Genomic DNA, 20951 nt, shown 5'->3' on the forward strand with positions numbered 1-20951 from the left:
AATGTACCTTCTCCCTGTGCTCATAGACCGCACCCCTCGCCCTTCTCAACTGGCGCACCGCTTTCCCTGTGGAAAACTGGTCAAACCTCGCCTGAAGCTCCTTCCTCTTGGCCAAGAGGGCCTGGTCCGGGTCCCCTGCGTACCACCCATCCACCTCCAGCATCTCCTCTATCAATATTTGGTGTTACTCTCTCTCCTCCTTGTCCACCTTATCCTTGAACAAAAGTACCTCCCCCCTCACTACTGCTTTCAGAGCCTCCCAAATCACCGATTGCGAAACTTCCCCCTTGCAATTAAACCCCACATATTCCTCGATCACCTTCCCGATCTTATCGCAAAAACTCCGGTCCCCTAACAACTTCACGTCCTTTCTCCACCCTGGCCTCTGAACCATCCCCTTCTCCAGAACCACATCCACCCAATGCGGCACAAGGTCCGAAATCACTATCGCTGAATACTCTGACCTCCTGACCCCAGGCAATAGCGCTTTCCCCATCATGAAAAAGTCTATCTTCGAGTATACTTTATGTACGGTGAGAAAAACGAATACTCCCGTTGCCTTGGGTGCAAGAACCTCCATGGGCCTACTCCTCCCATCACTCTCATGAGCCCAGCCAGCGTCTTTGCACCCGCTACTGGGCCAGTGAGAGTGGCTGAGACCTATCCACCTTGAGCTCCTGCACCATATTCCAATACCCCTCTTCCATTAACTCATGGGTGTCCAAATCCGGAATGGCACCCAGCACCCTCTTCACAAACCCTGCATCATCCCAGTTGGGGCCATATCTGCTTGTCAACATAACCAACACAACCCCCTCTAATGCCCCCGTCACCATCACGTCCCCCTGGTCCGCCACCGTCTTCTCCATCTGAAATCTCGCGCTCTTGCCCACCAATACCACTACCTACCTCGAGCCCTACTATCGAACCCCAAATGGAAAACCCGACTAACTCAGCCCTTTCTAAGCCTCTCCTGATCTTTCACCCTCAGATGGGTCTCCTGCAGCATTACCATGTCAGTCTTTAAGCTCTTTAAATGTGTAAAGACCCTTGATCTCTTCATCGGCCCCCCCAACCCCCTCAAGTTCCACGTTACCATTCTGACCGGGGGTCTCTCACCTTCCCCAACCCTCCTATCCGCCATCATCATAACTCTGGGCCCTGCCTTTTGGGCCTGACCTGCCTCGTTCCCATTGTTACTGTTGAACCCCTCACAGAATTCCCCCATCCACTTCCTCTTGAAAACACCTCTTCCAGTATCGATCCCATCCCCCCACGTTTCACACCTCCCAGGTCCATTGAAACCTGTTCAACCAGTTTCCAATGACTGCAGCGGCCCCTTCCCCACCATACTCCTGTTACAAATATCCACGCCTCAGAAAACCACCATAACCTCAAAGCCCAATATATTCTTACCCAACTATAGCCCATAACAAAGGTAAACTCCCCTTTCTCATCAACCAAACCAAAAACCTGACTGTTCCCCCCACAAATTCTAAACAAATGAACAACCTGACACGCAAAATAAAGGCCTTACACAACATTTAACTCACCTCCCCTCAGTTTAAAGCCAAATCCCAGGCCCATGTCTCATTTTAATCCAGATCCTTCGGCCTTCACAAACACCTCCGCCGCCTCCACTGTCTTAAAGTAGATGTTTCTTGAGTTGTAGGTCACCCTCAGCTTTGCTGGGTAGGGGCAGCATGGTGGCGCAGTGGTTAGCATTGCTGCCTCACGGCACCAAGGTCCCAGGTTCGATCCCGGCTCTGGTCCACTGTCTGTGTGGAGTTTGCACATTCTCCGCGTGTTTGCGTGGGTTTCGCCCCCACAACCCAAAGATGTGCAGGGTAGGTGGATTGGACGTGCTAAATTGCCCCTTAATTAGAAAAAATTAATTGGATACTCTAAATTTATTTTAAAAAAGCTTTGCTGGGTAGACCACACCAAACCTCACACCATTGCTGTAGAGTGCCGCCATCTCGCTAGCTCCATGGTCAAGTCCTGGTATATACAAATAGCAACTCCTTCCCACTTCACTTCAAACATTTGCTTCACCCAACTCAGGACCTTCTCCTTAACATGCAACATGTGAAAGCAAATTATGACCGCCTTTGGCGGCTTGAATGCCTTTGGCTTGGGCCTGAGCGACCGATGAGCCCTGTCCAGCTCGTACTGGGAGGGTTCTACCCCCTCCCCCAACAATTCCGCCACCATCTTCTCCAAATACTAAGTCAGCCTTGGCCCTCCACCTCGTCAGGCAAATCCACAATTCGTAAATTCTGCCGCCTCGACCTATTCTCCAGGTCCTCCACCTTGGCTCAGAGTCTTTGTTGGCCTCCGCCACCCTCCGCAGCTCCTCACCCATCAAGGCGATCTGGTCACTATGTTGCAACAGAGCTTCCTCCACCCTCTTCAACTTCTCTGCTTGCTCCAGTACCTTGGCCGATGTCTTCGACACTGCCGCCTTTACTGGGGCTATCACCTCCTCCACCTACTCCTTCATCGCAGTAATCATCTCCTTTCGCATTACCACCATGTGCTTCGCGAACTGCCTCTCACATTCTCCAGCCATTACTTTGGTCAGCGTCTCCACTGTGAAGGGCAAGGCCCCACCCAGTGACCCAGAGTCCGCCATGTTTCCTGCTGCCAGGCTGGCCCGTTCACTCGAAGGCAAACTTTTGCTTGCCCCCTTCTTCCCAGTGACTTTTTTCTGTGCCTTAGACATTCCCCACCTTTCTTATGTCTTCCTACACCAGTTTATTCAAAAACCACCCCTGGAACTGGGGATTAAACTTCAAAAACCAGAGCCTCGAGCAGAAACTATCTAATTTGCGACTTTCACCTACATGCCGTCACCGAAGTCCAGGTTTATCCAGAATCTTCTGTTTTACTTCATTTATTCCTTATCTCAGATTCCTGTCTGATCAATTCTCAGTCCATGCCAATCAATATTGGGGGGGAAGGGAAAGTCAGGGAACCAAGAGGTGAAGGAATCAGTGGGAAGCGTAGCTGCTTAGGATTACAAAAAATCACAAAAAGACAGAGCTCAGGAGAGGTTACGATAGTCCCCATCTCACAAAATATGACACAGTGTATGGAAAGGCTCAGTAAACCAAGGTCCACCACACTAAGAAAACAAAAAGGGACAGTCAATAGGGAATTAAAGGTGCTATATTTAAATGCCCGCAGTGTACGGAACAAGGTAGATGAGCTTGTGGCCCAGATTGTGACTGGCAGGTATGATGTGGTAGGCATCACAGAGACGTGGTTGCAGGGGGTTCAGGACTGGCAGTTAAACATCCAGGGATTTACAACCTATCGAAAAGACAGAGAGGTGGGTAGAGGGGGCGGGGTTGCCTTGTTAATTAGAAATGAAATTAAATCAATAGCACTAAACGACATAGGGTCAGACGATGTGGAGTCTGTGTGGGTAGAGTTGAGGAACCACAAAGGCAAAAAAACCATAATGGGAGTTATGTACAGGCCTCCTGACAGTGGTCAGGACCAGGGGCACAAAATGCACCACGAAATAGAAAGGGCATGTCAGAAAGGCAAGGTCACAGTGATCATGGGGGACTTCAATATGCAGGTGGACTGGGTAAATAATGTTGCCAGTGGACCCAAAGAAAGGGAATTCCTTGAATGTTTACAGGATGGCTTTTTGGAACAGCTTGTGATGGAGCCCACGAGGGAACAGGCTATTCTGGACTTAGTGTTATGTAATGAGCCAGAATTGATAAAAGACCTTAAAGTAAGGGAACACTTAGGAAGCAGTGATCATAATATGGTAGAATTCAGTCTGCAATTTGAAAGAAAGAAGGTAGAATCAGATGTAAAGGTTTTACAGTTAAATAAAGGTAATTACAGGCACATGAGGGAGGAACTGACGAAAATCGACTGGAAGCAGAGCCTAGTGGGAAAGACAGTAGAACAGCAATGGCAGGAGTTTCTGGGAATAATTGAGGACACAGTGCAGAGGTTCATCCCAAAGAAAAGAAAGGTTATCAGAGGGAGGATTAGGCAGCCATGGCTGACAAAGGAAGTCAGGGAATGCATCAAGGCAAAAGAGAGAGCCTATAATGTGGCAAAGAGTAGTGGGAAGTCAGAAGATTGGGAAGGCTACAAAAACAAACAGAGGATAACAAAGAGAGAAATAAGGAAGGAGAGGATCAAATATGAAGGTAGGCTAGCCAGTAACATTAGGAATGATAGTAAAAGTTTCTTTAAATACATTAAAAACAAACGGGAGGCAAAAGTAGACATTGGGCCGCTCCAAAATGACGCTGGTAATCTAGTGATGGGAGACAAGGAAATAGCTGAGGAACTTAATAAGTACTTTGCGTCAGTCTTCACAGTAGAAGACATGAGTAATATCCCAACAATTCAGGAAAGTCAGGGGGCAGAGTTGAATATGGTTGCCATCACAAAGGAGAAGGTGCTAGAGAAACTAAAAGGTCTGAAAATTGATAAATCCCCGGGCCCAGATGGGCTACATCCTAGAGTTCTAAAGGAGATAGCTGAAGAAATAGTGGAGGCGTTAGTTATGATCTTTCAAAAGTCACTGGAATCAGGGAAAGTCCCAGAGGATTGGAAAATCGCTGTTGTAACCCCCCTGTTCAAGAAGGGAACAAGAAAAAAGATGGAAAATTATAGGCCAATTAGCCTAACCTCGGTTGTTGGCAAAATTCTAGAATCCATCGTTAAGGATGAGATTTCTAAATTCTTGGAAGTGCAGGGTCGGATTAGGACAAGTCAGCATGGATTTAGTAAGGGGAGGTCGTGCCTGACAAACCTGTTAGAGTTCTTTGAAGAGATAACAAATAGGTTAGACCAAGGAGAGCCAATGGATGTTATCTATCTTGACTTCCAAAAGGCCTTTGACAAGGTGCCTCACGGGAGACTGCTGAGTAAAATAAGGGCCCATGGTATTCGAGGCAAGGTACTAACATGGATTGACGATTGGCTGTCAGACAGAAGGCAGAGAGTTGGAATAAAAGGTTCTTTTTCGGAATGGCAACCGGTGACAAGTGGTGTCCCGCAGGGTTCAGTGTTGGGGCCACAGCTGTTCTCTTTATATATTAACGATCTAGATGACGGGACTGGGGGCATTCTGGCCAAGTTTGCCGATGATACAAAGATAGGTGGAGGGGCAGGTAGTATTGAGGAGGTGGGGAGGCTGCAGAAAGATTTAGACAGTTTAGGAGAATGGTCCAAGAAGTGGCTGATGAAATTCAACATGGGCAAGTGCGAGGTCTTGCACTTTGGAAAAAAGAATAAAGGCATGGACTATTTTCTAAACGGTGACAAAATTCATAATGCTAAAGTGCAAAGGGACTTGGGAGTCCTAGTCCAGGATTCTCTAAAGGTAAACTTGCAGGTTGAGTCCGTAATTAAGAAAGCAAATGTAATGTTGTCATTTATCTCAAGAGGCTTGGGATATAAAAGCAGGGATGTACTTCTGAGGCTTTATAAAGCACTAGTTAGGCCCCATTTAGAATACTGTGAGCAATTTTGGGCCCCATACCTCAGGAAGGACATACTGGCACTGGAGCGGGTCCAGCGGAGATTCACACGGATGATCCCAGGAATGGTAGGCCTAACATACGATGAACGTCTGAGGATCGTGGGATTATATTCATTGGAGTTTAGGAGGTTGAGGGGAGATCTAATAGAAACGTACAAGATAATGAATGGCTTGGATAGGATGGACGTAGGGAAGTTGTTTCCATTAGCAGGGGAGACTAGGACGCGGGGGCACAGCCTTAGAATAAAAGGGAGTCACTTTAGAACAGAGATGAGGAGAAATTTCTTCAGCCAGAGAGTGGTAGGTCTGTGGAATTCATTGCCACAGAGGGCGGTGGAGGCCGGGACATTGAGTGTCTTTAAGACAGAAATTGATAAATTCTTGATTTCTAGAGGAATTAAGGGCTATGGGGAGAGAGCGGGTAAATGGAGTTGAAATCAACCATGATTGAATGGTGGAGTGGACTCGATGGGCCGAATGGCCTTACTTCCACTCCTATGTCTTATGGTCTTATGGTCTAATATATTACCTCCAAACCCATGCGCTTTAATTGTGCACTCTTATGTGGGACTTTATCAAGAGTTTTCTGAAAACCCAAATACACCACATATACCGGTTCACCCATATCTATTCTACTAGTTACATCCTCAAAAACTCCAGGAGGTTTGTCAAACATGATTTCCTTTTCATAAATCCATGTTGACTTTGTTTAATCCCATTGAGATTTTTTAAGTGTCCTGATATTGCATTCTTTAGAATAGTATCTAGCATTATCCCTACTACACTTGTTAAGCTAACTGGTCTGTCATTCCCTGTTTTCTCCCTCCTTTTTGAAATAACATTTTCCACCCTCCATGCTGCCAAGACTGCTCCAGAATCTACAGAATTTTGGAAGATGACAACCAACACATCCATTATTTCCATGGTTACCTCCTTCAGTGTGCTGGGATGTCGATACCAGGCCCTGAGGATGTATCTGCTTTCGGTCAGTCCCATTAATTTCTCAAGTACTATTTTTCTAGTAATATTAATTTCTTTCAATTCATCCTTTTCACTAAACCCTTGATTCCTTAGCATTGCTGTGATGTTATTTGTGTCTTCCTCCATGAATGTCTAACTAAAGTAGTTGTTAATTGCTTTGCCATTTTCTTGTTCTCTATTATAAATTCTCCTGTTTCAGACTATAAGAGACCTACATTTGTCTTCATTAATCTTTTTCTTTTTATATACTTACAGAAGCTTTTACAGTCTTTATTTATATTACTTGCAAGTTTACTCTTATGCTTTCTTTTCCCCCCTCTTAATCAATCTCTTGGTCCTCCTTTGCTGAATACTGAACTTTTCCCAATCCTCAGTTTTGCTACTTTTCCGAGGAACTTTATGTGACTCCTCTTTGGATCTAATCATAAAATCATAGAATGCCGACAGTGCAGAAGGAGGGCATTCAGCTCATTAAGTCGGCACTAATGCTCTGAAAGAGCACCCTAACCAGATCCTACCCTTGCAACCACATAACCCCACCTAACCCACACATCCCTGGACACAAAGGCAATTTAGCATGGTCAATCCACCTAACCTGTACATATTTGGACTGTGGGAGAAAACCGGAGCACCCAGAGGAAAGCCACACAGACATGGGGAGAATGTGCAAACTTCAACCAGTCACCATGGCCGGGATTGAACCCAGATCTCTGGTGCTGTGAGGCAGCAGTGCTAACCGCCGTTCCATCGTTATCCTAATATTTGCCTAATCTATTTTGTAAGCCATGGTTGGACCACTTTTCTTATTATATTTTTGCCCCAGAAAGGAATGTATAATTGTTGCAATGCATATATTTGTTCCTTAAATATTAACCATTGCCTATTCCCCTGCCATGCCTTTTAATGGAGTTCCCCAATCTGTCTCAGCCAACTCACGCCTCACAGCTCTACAGTTTCCTTTGTATGGATTTAGATATATATCATGGAGCTCTGTACAGGAAGTGTTTCATTTCTGCAAAAGGTGGCAACTATACAAGTCACAAATGAAAATAGATATCAGGAAACATTAACCTTCTTAAAGTATTCTGTTCTCTTTGTCTTTTTCTCCAATCCCACCTACCGACCCTGTAGAGTTTTCTACTTGTCTCACTTTGTACTGAGCAGGATATAACTGCTATGATGCCCACTCCAAAGCAAAACGAACTTGTATTTATATAGTATTTAACATAATCAAATGTCCAAAACATGTTTCAAAGAAGCATTACAAAATAAAATATGATACTAAGCCACATAGGAAGATATTCTGGCAGATGACCAAAATTCTATGCGTTTAAGGATGAAAGCAAGGTAGTGAGGTGGAGAAGTGTAGGGAGAATATTCCAGAACTTAGGCATTTGAAGGCAAGGCCCCAGATAGCGAAGCAATTAAAATCAGGGATGCCCAAGAGGCCAGAATTACAGGAAAATTGTGGGGTTGGAGGAGATTACAGAGGTAGGAAAGGGCAAGGCCACGGAGGGATTTGAAAATAAGGATGAGAATTTCAAAATCAAGGCATCACTTAACCAGGAGCCAATGTTAGCTAGTGAGCACAGTGATGATGGATCATTGGTGCAAATATGGACACAGGCAGAATTTGGAGTATTTCACATCTTTGGGTAGAATGTGGAAGGCTAGCTGGGAGCATGTTAGATTGGTCAAATCTAGAGGGAACAAAGTAAAGGTTTCAGTGGCAGATGCAATGATGCAGATGTGGAATTGGGATATGTTATGAAGGTTGAAATAATAATAATAAACTTTATTGTCACAAGTCGGCTTACATTAACACTGCAATGAAGTTACTGTGAAAAACTCCAAGTCGGCACATTCCGGCGCCTGTTCGGGTACACAGAGGGAGAATCGGTTTTAGTGATGGAGTGGATACGTGGTTGGATGCTCATCTTGGGGTCAAATATGACATTGTCTTTATGAACATTCTGTTGAGCCTTAAACGGTTGCTAGGGAGAAAAATGAGTTAATGGCTAGGAAATTGAATTTGTAGTAGAGAGTGAAGACCATGGCTTTTGTATTCCTAATATTTAATTGGAGGAAATTTCTGTTCCTCTGGTAGGTACTCAATGTCAGAAAAGCAATCTGATAATTTGGCAACAATGGAAGAGCCGAGAGGTGGTGGTGGTGAGGTAGACCTGGGTGTGTCAGCGAACATATGTAGAAATGTGTGTTTTCAGATGATGTCATTGAGGGGCAAGATGTAAATGAGAGATGATAGGATAGGTCAAAGTAACATGAGAGAGCAGGAAGAGAATTTGCTGCAGGTAATTCTCTGGCTATCATTTGTCATTCAGATCCTATGATGACGTACCTGCAGCAAATCCGTTGGTGATGGGATAGCATCAAATAGTACACTTTATATGATGGTTGAAGAGACCAATCCATGAGAAACAGATTCTGCCACAAGTGCTGCATGTGAATTGGTTATCAGGTGCCATTGTTTTTGGTGTTGTTGGCTGTTTCCAAACTGCTGTAGCCACTGATTGTGATGGTGGCGTAAGCTGGCCGACAGGAGATGTTGTCTTTTTTCTCTGTCGTCAGCTAATGTCGCACAGGAGAATCAATGTTTATGGCCTTCATAAGACCCATCCTTGAAGTGGGGCTTTTAGACACCCTATCGGTCATCAGGCTCCAGATAACTTGCCATGTAGAAAATCCTTGGGTATGTGTTGTTTTCCATCCTATGAACACGCCCAAGTCAGCAAAATTGTCTCTGCCTGATGAGTGCTAACATACGTGGGAGAGTTGATTTGAGGGGATTACCACATTTGTGATTTTGTCCTTTGCTGAGATGTCCAGAATCTCAGTATGCACTGAAGATGAAAGTTTTTGAGCTTCTTTTTTGTTCAAAGGCTGTAAGTCATCCATGTTTCACAGCCATACAACAAGGTGACCTCATAAACCAGCATCTTGGTCCTAAAAGTCAACTTGATGTTATTATGCATGTTTTGTGAGTTGGTTTTCCCTATGTGTGTATTGGGCTTTGCATCAAGAGATGGTTTGTCTGTCACAGTGGAACAAAGCAGCAGAATTTTCGAACTACTTCCAGCAGAATGTTATTTAGAATGATTAAGGGTGGAGATGTGACACCTTGCCCCATAACCATAGTTTTCCTGTTGCAAGTAGTTATGGAGAACAAGTTACATGCATGGGAGGGACAACTCATGAGTTTCTGTGTTGAGCGACTAGCGTGTCATCATTCATACAGGATGAGTTTTCTGATGTGCTCTATTTTTGTCTTTGCTTTCAATCTGGATAGACTGGAGAGCTTGCAGTCTGACCTAGTGTGCAGGTAAACTCCTTCCAGATCGGCAGGAAAGGCAAAGGTCAGGAGCATGGAGCTGAAAATATCAAACAAAGTGGGGACTAGGATACAGTCCTGCTCCGCTCCATTCTCCACCATGAAACTGTTGGACAAGGTGCTAGCAAACTGCCATGTGGTCCTGAAATGAGCGGAGGAGACTGAGGAGCTTTGGCTGACAGCCAATTTCCCCCCAAATCTTGTAGCGTCCCATCCTGCTGACAGTGTAGAATGTTTTAGTGAGATCGACAAAGGTAAGGTAAAGAGCTATAATCTGTTCCCTAAACGCCTCTTGTAACTGGCACCTTGAGATGATCATGTCCCCTGTAGTACTGTTGGCAAGGAAACAATACTGTGCTTCTGGATACATTTAATTAGCAAGGAGATGGAGTCATTTAAGCATGACCTGAGTGCAGGCCTGCCCTCTGACGCCAAGGAATGAGATGCCCCTGTAGTTGTTGCAATCTCTTCTCTTGCTTTTCTTTTTGTATAATATGGTCAAATTTGTGTCATACATGTCTTGTGTCACACTTCCTATCTTCCTCCGATTATGATTGGATAGCTAAGAAATGAACCAGATGACTGCAGCCCCACTGAGCTGAAAAACAAGTGGAGAGGAATTGGAGGAGGATGGTGTGGCTGACTGTGTCAAAGGTTGTGGACTGATCGAGAAGGAGGAGGCAAGGTAGTTTACCTTTGTCATAATCTCATAAATTGTCACTAACATGCTTTGAACTACTGTCGAAGCTCAGATATGAAGAAGAACGAGGTACCAATAGGTGGCCTGTATCCACAAAACTACAGATCACACTCAACGTACACTACAGTCCTACCTACAACATGCGCTCTCTGTAGCAAGGTTCTACTTGGGAAGAAGGCACAGTTTCAGTGAATTTGCCCTTGCAGGCCAAAATGAATCAGCGCCTTCGGGACAGCAGTGGAAAAAAGTGGAAGAAATTTAACTGGGTAATATCTTTCAAAAAAAAAGTTGATGAGAGAAAATGAAAGTTTTGATCTGAGTGTGTACAATCTGTAAAAGGAGATGTTATAGTCTAGCTGGATTAAGTGATCTCAGAAATAAGTGTGATGTGGTTTTCACTGGATAAACTTGAGAATTAATCCTGGTCAGACTTTGGATCTATTAAACTGGAATTCTTGCCAATCTCTGCCCTGAGCTTCAGTGATGTGGAGATGCCGGCGTGGGACTGGGGTGAGCACAGTAAGAAGTCTTCCAACACCAGGTTAAAGTCCAACAGGTTTGTTTCAAACACTAGCTTTCGGAGCACTGCTCCTTCCTCAGGTGAATTAAATAGATTCACCTGAGGAAGGAGCAGTGCTCCGAAAGCTAGTGTTTGAAACAAACCTGTTGGACTTTAACCTGGTGTTGGAAGACTTCTTACTGAGCTTCAGTAACTGAGGTGTATACCTGCAAATGGGGTAAGTGCACTCTAGGTCAGGCAAAAACACTATGTAGTTTGGTTTGGGTGCACATTAGTCATCCTAAAAGTAAAACCTATATATAGAACTGGTGAACATGTGACCAAATTGATTACACAAAGCAGCAATTGTGAAGGGAAGTGATCCTAACTGACCTGACCACCATTACACAGGGCCTGACTAGTGCCGACACCTAAGCAACCCTTGGAAACTGGACCAAAAATAAAGCTCAAGTTTTTCACATTTGTTATTCTCAGTGTGAGCCATCCTATCATTCTGCAAACACCATGTAATCAAAATAATCAATGGCTTCCAGAAATATATATCCAAATAAATAGCTCATCAGTGAATTAACAACAATAAAGTGTTATAGATCATAGATCGTATAATTTACAGCGCAGAAGGAGGCCATTTGGCCCATCGAGTCTGCACCGGCTCTTGGAAAGAGCACCCTACCCAAGGTCAACACCTCCACCCTATCCCCATAACCCAGTAACCCAACCCAACACTAAGGGCAATTTTGGACACTAAGGGCAATTTAACATGACCAATCCACCTAATCTGCGCATCTTTGGACTGTGGGAGGAAACCGGAGCACCCGGAGGAAACCCACGCACACACGGGGAGAATGTGCAAACTTCGCACAGACAGTGAACCAAGCCGGGAATCGAACCTGGGACCCTGGAGCTGTGAAGCAATTGTGCTAACCACCATGCTACCTTGCTGCCCATTTTGGTTACACGTTTGTTCAGTTCCTGTGAAATTACGCTTGTGAATTCAAACTAACCTGCTGAACAGCATCACGCACACTAGGGGTCTCCTCGCTGCCCTGTGACAACAGAGTTCCAAGGTCTAGCGAATAGGGTCTGGCCCGCTTAGTCCCTCTGTCACGCACTTGCACCCCGATTCGGCTTGAGTGTTGTGACTGGGATAAGCCAAGTTCTGATTTCAGTCGTTCAATTTCTTTGGCCATATTTACAATGAGCTCTGGATTGAAACGCCCTTCTCCAATCTGGGAAGAGTTGAGTTCCAGCTGCTCTTTCAAAAGACTAATGATGATCTCGGAGTTTTGTAATTTCGCTGTTAATTTTCTGATCTCTTCACTCTGGCCCGATGCACCGAGGTTCTCCTTTCCTTTCTTCCACCAGGTCTGCAGTGTCAGGTCCTCGGCCACACTCTTTTTCTTCTGGGCGCTCTCTAAACTCAGATTAAGCAGTGCACTTCTGTCAAAGAAATAATTCAAATTTAAATGAAATACATCACTAAATGCTTAATATGCCTTATCTTTGCAAACCAATATATATATATTTTTTTCATAGAATTAACAGTGCAGAAGGAGGCCATTCAGCCCATCGAGTCTGCACCGGCTCTTGGAAAGAGCATCCTACCCAAGGTCAACACCTCCACCCAATCCCCATAACCCAGTAACCCACCCAACACTAAGGGCAATTTTGGACTCTAAGGGCAATTTATCATGGCCAATCCACCTAACCTGCACATATATAATACACACACAATCTACAATCCAGACAGGAACACTGTAGGGGTATATCAAAACAACTCTATTCCCTCTGGACAAGCTCTAGTATTGCAGGCAATTGACAGGCCCACGTTCAAAATTTTGCATCTAAAGCCTGCATGTTTAACAATGCCTTCATTCACCATATCAACCGGTTTTCCTATCTCCTGTTCAGTAACCATTTCTCATTTGTGAAACCCATTTGCATGTTTCTCTACTTTAAGTACACTATAAAAGTGCAACTTTCTGGACCCTGTTATGGGCTAACATCTGCCAGTTTGTTGTCATCGTGAGTGAATGAGACACATGTCAACTCTTTGCCTCCAAACCTCACTGTAGAAAGGTCACTAATGTAAAACATTAACCTTGTTTCTCGATCCACAAATGCTGCATGAATTGTTGACTTACAGCATTTTCTATTTTTGTTGTAGACCACTGCCAATCCAGTTTACATAATTTGATTAGCTGGCCCATTGTCTGTGAGAATGATACAAATCAAACCCCACCCCCATATCTCCTTCTTATTGACCAATTCAGTTTAATCAAATAGCTGGTTATCAATTAACATAGCCACAGTGAGGCATGGTCCTACAATAAACAGTAAGGAATGAAAACTGATTCCAATAAGAAAGTTAGTATGTATTATATAAAGGGTGTAATTTTCTCCGGGTCTCTGTCCACGTGGAGTTTGCACATTCTCCCCGTGTCTGCATGGGTCTCACCCTGCCCCCCCAAACCAAAGATGTGCAGGGTAGGTGGATTGGCCAAGCTAAATTGCCCCTTATAAAGGGTCTCGGAGCTCTGAAGGTAGGGATTCTTCAGTTGATGGTGATGTTGGAGGGTAATGGGGAAATTCAGGGCATGGGATATTAACATTTCCCTTGTGAGACCCAGGGGAGCAGCCCTGCTCATCCTGGCCACATTAATAAAAAAAATAAAGTTACCTGGACTGAAGGGGGTTTCTCTCACTGCTGATCCTCCTCCCGCTATCTTCAGCCTTTCAAGAAAGCTACTTCCCTGCTCAAGCCAACATTAAACTGTATCAGGACCCAATCTGCCTATCTAAGAATGCCAATGAGCTTAAGGGAGCTGTTTTTGGTGCCTGCAATTTTAAATTGAATTTGGTGGGATCAGAACAGGAGGCCAAATGGTAAATCTCCAGTTCGATTTCAACTCAATGATTCTACCCATGTATGATTTCCTCCAGGCTCAAGAGGCTAGATTTCAAAATGTTTTACAAATTTTACAAATTTCTCAGCTGCCACAAAAACAGACCAGCAGTTAAAGAGCCAGATTTTCTTTCACAAACTATAAGGAAACTTGGTCAGAGCCCATTTGGAGTATTTGGATCGGTTTTGAGGATCAAACCTCAGGGAGAGTATGCTGAGCATGACACCAGGGTTTAAAGGGTTAAATTATGCAGACTGATTGGACAAATCTGATTTGTATTCCTTTGCAATTAGGAGGTGATTTAATCAGTGTGCTTAAAATAATGAATGAATTCAGCAGGCTAGATATTTCCTCTCGTGCAATAGTCAAAAGCAAAGTGGAATTAGAGCAAGGTGATATGGGGCAAAATCAGGAAACACTTTTCACACAAAGAGTAGCTAGTGGAAATTTGGGTCTCTCCCCACCAAAGACTACGGGGCACAAACTGAAATTTCAAAGATGATTGATAGATTTTTGTTAATTAAAAGTTTCAAGGGTATATCACAAAGGTGGGTAATTGGATGCAAAGTACTGATCAGCAATGGCCTAAATGACTGACAACGCAAGCTCGAGAGGGTAAATGTCCTCCTCCTGTTCTTTTGTTCCTGCCAGTGCAAGATGATAGTGGAAGGCACATAATCCAGGCTAATATTTCAGTGCAATATTACAAAAGTGGAAGTTTGGACTGGTATGTTAAACACAGGCCCCGTTTGTTTCAGGGAAAGCAGGCAGTTCTCCTGTTTAACTGTCCTCCCTCAATCCACACAAACAGATCAGCAGATCATTCTTGCATTTACTGTTGGTAGAACTTTGCTATGTATAATTTGGTTGCCATTTTATTCTACATATCATTAGTGACTGTACCTCAAAAGTAATGGGAACATCCGAGGATGGGAAAAACACCCTAAAAATGCAAATACGGGAATGTGGTGAAGTAATGGTAAGGTCACTGGACTCACCATCCAGAGGCCCAGGCTAATGCTTCTGGGGCATGAGTTCAAATCCCACATGGCAGCTGGCGGAATTTAATTCTGTCTAATAAAACTGTAATTTAAAAATTAATCTAATGGTGACCATGAAACCATTGTTATAAAAACCCATCTGATTTACTAATTCCCGTCAGGAAGGAAATCTGCCTTTCCTGGACTGGCCTACACATGGCTTCAGACCACAGTAATGTGGTTGACTCCTAAGAGCCCTCTGAAATGGTCAAGCAAGCTATTCAGTTATATCAAACCATTATAAAGTCTACAAAAAGGAATGAAAATGGACAAACCAACCAACATCGACCTAGGCTCCAGAAACAATGGCAAACTCAGCCTGTTGACCCTGCAAGTCCTCCTTACTAGGATTTTGGGGATTGTGCCAAAATTGGGAGAGCTGTCCCACAGAGTAGTCAAGCAACAACCTGACATAGTCATAGAGTCATACCTTACAGTCAATGGCTGGTGTTTTCCAGTTTCGCCCACGGTCAGAATTATCATTGGGGGGGGGGAATGAAAAATTTGACAGACTAGCCAAAGGTCTGTTGACTTTGGGTGAGAATTTCTCGTCCCATGGTGGGTGGGATTGGAAAGTCCTTAAAGACATAACTGCTAGACTGGGCCTGCGGGAGGTGGTGAGGGACCAACAAGACGGAAAAACCTATTTGACCTCAATCTCACCGATCTACATGTTGCAGATCCATCTTGATGTGCTAACAATTGCACACAGAAACACGCAACGGTACAAAAGATGCTTTATTACCGTGAGATGTTATTCCCTCAACTGCAGCTGTAGAATGGCAGCTCAGGAGAGCTTATGAATATTTATACTGCTCCCTGTGGGCGGAGCTAGCCATCAGGGGCTTACCAGCAAACCTGTAATAGCAGGTACTATTGTACATCCCCTAATAGAGGCACACACATATATATACACAGTGGTGGATCACCACACATCTGTCCATGACAATATTGGTGGGAGTGACCAGCGTACAGTCCTTGTGAAGTATCGTCTTCACATTTAGAATACCTTCCACCGTGCTGTGTGCAATTGTGGTTCAATGAAAAGAGTAGTGGGGCATGCCAGGAGCAGCACCAAGCATTTCAAAAATGTCAACCTAGTGATGTAACAATACACAATTACATTTTAAAAAAAACATTTTAAAAATTATTATTAAACTGTTGTCAGCCCATTCTATAGGCCTCAGAGAATATCATATTAATTCCTGCTGGGGAGGGAAAAAGGCGCTTTAATCTACCCCCAGGACAATGACAGTACACAATACGAGTTTTACTGTGTCTGCAGTAATGTTGGGGGAACAATACAGGATTAATTGCATGCCAAACAGCCGAAGAAGCATGAAATAGACAGAGCTATAGACAGAGCTAAGCAATTCCATAACCAACAGTTCTGTAGTCCTGCCACATCCAGTTGTAAATGGTGGTGGTCAATCAAACATCTTATTGGAGAAGGAGTTCCACAAATATCCCTATCTTAACGGTGGGGGTGACCAGCACATCAGTGCAAATGACAAGATTGAAGCATTTGCAACCATCTTCAAGTAGAGTGAATAATACATCTTGGCACCCCCAGCATTACAGTTGCCAGTCTTCAGCCAATTTGATTCACTCCATGTAACATCAAGAAACTGCAGAAGACACTGTTTACTGCTCAGGCTATGGGCCTGACAAATTTCCTGCATAGTGCTGGAGACTTCTGCTCCAGAACAAGCTGTGCCCTAGCCAAGTTGTCCCAGTACAGTTACAACACTAGCAATTACCCTGCAACATAGAAAATTCCCAGCTACGGCCTGTCCAGAAAAATCAGGACAATCCAACCTGGCCAATTCCCGCCCCATCAGTCTATTCTCAATCCTTAGCAGTGATGGAAAGGATTAACGACAGTGCTATCAAGCAGCAGTTACTCAGCAATAACCTGCTCACTGATGCTGTTTGGGCCATTCAGCTCCTGATTTCAATCCAGCCTTGATTCAAACATGGACAAAGAAACTCCAGAGGCGAGGCGAGCCTTTGACATCAAGATTGCATTTGACTGAGTCCGATTTCAATGAGCCCTTGCAAAATTGAAGTCAATGGAAATCCGGGGGGGGGGGGGGGGGGGGGGCACAAAGGTATGTTGCTGTTGGAGGTCAATCATCTCAGTTCCAGGACAATACTGCAGGAATTCTTTGGGGTAGTGTCCGAAGCCCAACCATCTTCAGCCATACAAGGTCAGATTGAGGATTTTCACTGACGATTGCACAAATGTTCAGCACCATTCGCGACTCCTCAAGATACTGAAGCGGTCCATGTCCATATGCAGAAAGAGCTGAACAATATTCAGACTTGGGTTGATAAGCGGCAACTAACATTTGTGCCACGCAAATGGCAAGCAATGACCATCTTCAACAAGAGAGAATCTAACCATCTATCAACCTTTCACATTCAATGACATTACCATTATTGAATTCTACACTACCAACATCCTGGGGTTACCATTGACCAGAAACTGAATTAGACAAGGCATATAAATATTGTGGCTGCAAGAAAATGTCAGAGGCTAGGAATTCTGTGGTGAATAACGTACCTGCCGACTTCCCAAATCTTGTTGATCGTCTACAAGGCTCAAGTCAAGAGGGTGGTGGAGCTCTCTTCACATACCTGGATGTGTGCAACTCAAGGAGCTCAACACCATCTGAGACAAAGTAGTCTGCTTCATTGGCACTTTCACCTTAGACATTCACTCTCTGCATCACTGGCGCACAGTGGCAGCAGCTACCCACAAGATGCACTGCAGCAACTCACCAAGGTTCCTTCAACAGCACCTTCCAAACTTGTGACCTCTACCACCTAGAAGGACAAGGGCAGCAGACACTTGAGAACACTACCACTTGCAACTTTCCCTTCAAGTCACCCACGGTCTTGACTTGGAACTATATCGCTGTTCCTTCATTGTCGCTGGGTCCAAATCCTAGAACTCTCTCCCGAACAGAACTGTGGGTGAATCTATCCCACATGGATAGCAGTTAAAGGAGGTGGCAATCCATGCCTTCTCAAGGGCAATTAGGGATGGGCTGGCCTAGCCAGAGATGTCCATACACCATGAATGGAAAATAGTTACTACTTCTTCACTGATTCCATAAAAAGTTTCACAACACATTCATTGTTGGTTATTAGTTAATTATTATACAGCCCTCAAAAAAGCTCCAAATGGACATATTTGTAAATACCAGAAAGAAACGTAGGGATTATATTGTGTTGATTGAGCTACTCTGAGCAGCAATGTTTAAGCTATTTTTGTTGATGACCTTATGTGATTTCTGAGATTAAAATGTGTGCCATTTCACTGGCTGTTGTTTTGGATAAAAGTTGAGCAAGCAGTATTCTAGGGAATTTAAACATTGCATTCATATCCCTTGAAACTGCATTAAAATAGTCCTGGATATGCAAAGAGGTCTCTGGTACAGATTCTCTAGTGAATGGAAAGCAATTGATGTCATATGCTCACTGTAACTATGCCTGCAGGACACACACAATGCACGGAGGATTTTGAGCAACCACTTTCAATGGAATCAGATATTGTGAGGAGTTTTAGCCTTAAGACTGCTGTGGAAGTCATATGCTACAAATGAATATTTTTACTTAGTTTCATCAAATTAATTACAGCCATAGACACTATTTCCTTGCTATCAACTCCATCCCTTTCCATGACCACTGTGTGAGGCTATACCAGATTGTTCGCAACCTTGATATCCTATTTAATCCTGAGTTGAGTTTTCAATCGCATATCCTCTCCACCATTAACACTACCTTCTTCCAACTGCATAACATTACCAATCTCCATCCCTGTCTCAGTTCATCTATGCTGAAACCCTCATCCGTGCTTTTGTTACCTCTAGACTTGACACTTCCAAAGCCCTGTCATCCAGTCTCCTCTTTTGTGCTCTCTGTAAACTTGTGCTCATTTAACATGCTGCCATAACTGGACATGTGCCAAACCTCGTTCACCAATCACCCTTGTGCTTGTTGACATTTTTTGGATCACGGTCTGGCAAAAACTTAACTTTAAAATTTTCATCTTTGTTTTGAGATCCCTCCATGAAGAAAGGAGCCTTGGTGATGGTGTGGATGTGTGGTTGGAAAATCACCATGGGCTCAAATCAAACAGCAAGGTTGTGAATGGTCTGGTTCAGCCTGAGATAGAGAGATGGAGTCAGTGTCCAGGGAACCTATGGTGCTTTTATACTAAAGGCCGCACCCCTGAGTGTACATGTACTGTCTGTCTGGATGCGATTCTGCAAATCTGCTTTTGGTTTGAAGGTTCCTCCTGCATCATGAAGGTAAATGTGAGAGCTGATGATGTACATTCCAAATAACAGATTTCCTTTGCTAAAGTGGAGGTATAAATACCTGGAACCTCAAGTAAAAACAACAAAACATAAAACACAATACGTCCATCAGCAACGAAAACAAGAAAAGTCAGGTTAACACTTGAGTGAACACCTTCTGTTGGGGTTGGGAGCTAACTGAACCAAAAAAGGTTTATTTGGTGACCAAAGATAGAGGTGACAGTTTCATTGACAGATTGGCGGAGGTGGGGAAAGAGATGGATGAGTTTGGGGATAAGCCGTCTTAATGACCTTGAGGATCTAGGGTTGGAAGCACAGTTCAGGGTCAAATAGGATGATGAAGTTACAAAGCCTTTCAGTGTGTCCAAGGATGGGGAGAAACTGTAGTAGGGGTACAGAGTTTGTGGTTAGAGGCAGGAAAGACGTTAAAGAAGATAGCTTTGGAGTTCCCAATGTTGAACTGGAGAGATTTTCTGCTCAAGTCGAACAAGCAGTCTGCTAAGGCAGTGGAGGGATGGAGAATCATAGGGTTTTCAGTGCAGAAGGAGGCCATTCGACCCATTGAGTGTTCACCAGCTCTTGGCAAGAGTGCCCCACTTAAACCCACACCTTCACCCCATCCCCGAAACCCAGTAACCCCACCCAACCTTTTTGGACACTAAGGGCAATTTACCACGTACAATCAGCCTAACCTGCACATCTCTGGACTGTGGGAGGAAACCGGAGCAAACCCACGCAGATACGGGGAGAACGTGCAGACTCCGCGCAGACAGTGACCCAAACGGGAATCGAACGTGGGACCCTGGTGCTGTGAAGCAACGGTGCTAACCATTGTGCTACCGTGCCGCCCCAAGTGAAAGGTGAAGAGCGATCGTGTTGGTTGTCAACAGAATACATGTAGACACTGTCATAAAATTTATGAATAACGTTGCCAAAAGGTATCTTGCAGATGACAAGAGTCATGCACAGATCCTGTACTTTTTTACAACAGCGTCTGTTTAGCTTGGAATCCAGCTTAACCTGTGCTGAATCAGGACTAAATTCTCCAAGCTACATAAATGTTAACCAACACCAGGTTTGACTGTGAAACTAAGGCCCCTAAAATCAATAAATAAAACATGCAGCATGTCCATTACCTCATCTGAGGGACAGAGGTGTATCCAGATGCCTCAATCTGTGCCTTCAGCTCTTTCAGTTCTTCTTCGACCATTTTCTTCCGCTCCATCAACCCACGCATTTCAATTTTCACCTTCTGGAGCTCGTCCAAACTCTCTGCATTCTTGGCCAATATAATATGAGACAGGGAGTTATTCTCCATTTTCCCAACCCAACTTTTAAACCCAGGCTCAGTTGAGGATTTCTGTAAATGCCAAAAGATTGATTTGCAATTTGAGAACTTATTACTCACAGATTAAAAGAAAAGAGCTTCATCTCCTCTTAGTTACACAGAAAGAACAATTATGTAAGATTTAAGTTCTGATCACTATCCCGTTACCCCTGCAGAGGCTACACAGTTTGAAAGTTGTGTGACAACAGCATTTGGTTCAGCTGTGATCCCCTCACAGCGAAGTAGCCTGCCAACACTCACTGGTGAGATCAACAC

General features: G+C 44.1%; 1 protein-coding gene and 1 non-coding gene across 16 annotated transcripts in view; both read right to left on the reverse strand.

Annotated features, from left to right (window-relative positions):
* Positions 1 to 20951, reverse strand: part of LOC119964697 (phosphodiesterase 4D interacting protein) — a 695800-nt gene that overhangs the window by 159507 nt on the left and 515342 nt on the right. For 14 of the 15 annotated variants that reach the window (XM_038794557.1, XM_038794548.1, XM_038794556.1 and 11 more), the window contains 2 exons: positions 20485 to 20708; positions 12079 to 12514 (listed from right to left, as the gene is read on the reverse strand). In XM_038794557.1, the coding sequence (XP_038650485.1) occupies positions 12079 to 12514; positions 20485 to 20708 (660 nt within the window). The remainder of the gene's footprint in view (positions 1 to 12078; positions 12515 to 20484; positions 20709 to 20951) is intronic. The other variant, XM_038794549.1, reaches the window with a different exon arrangement.
* On the reverse strand, positions 16181 to 16319 carry LOC119965499. Its single transcript, XR_005460525.1, has one exon. It is a non-coding gene; the product is annotated as a small nucleolar RNA SNORA49 (small nucleolar RNA).

Source organism: Scyliorhinus canicula, chromosome 4 (genome assembly GCF_902713615.1).
Source record: "Scyliorhinus canicula chromosome 4, sScyCan1.1, whole genome shotgun sequence".
Lineage (NCBI taxonomy): Eukaryota > Metazoa > Chordata > Chondrichthyes > Carcharhiniformes > Scyliorhinidae > Scyliorhinus > Scyliorhinus canicula.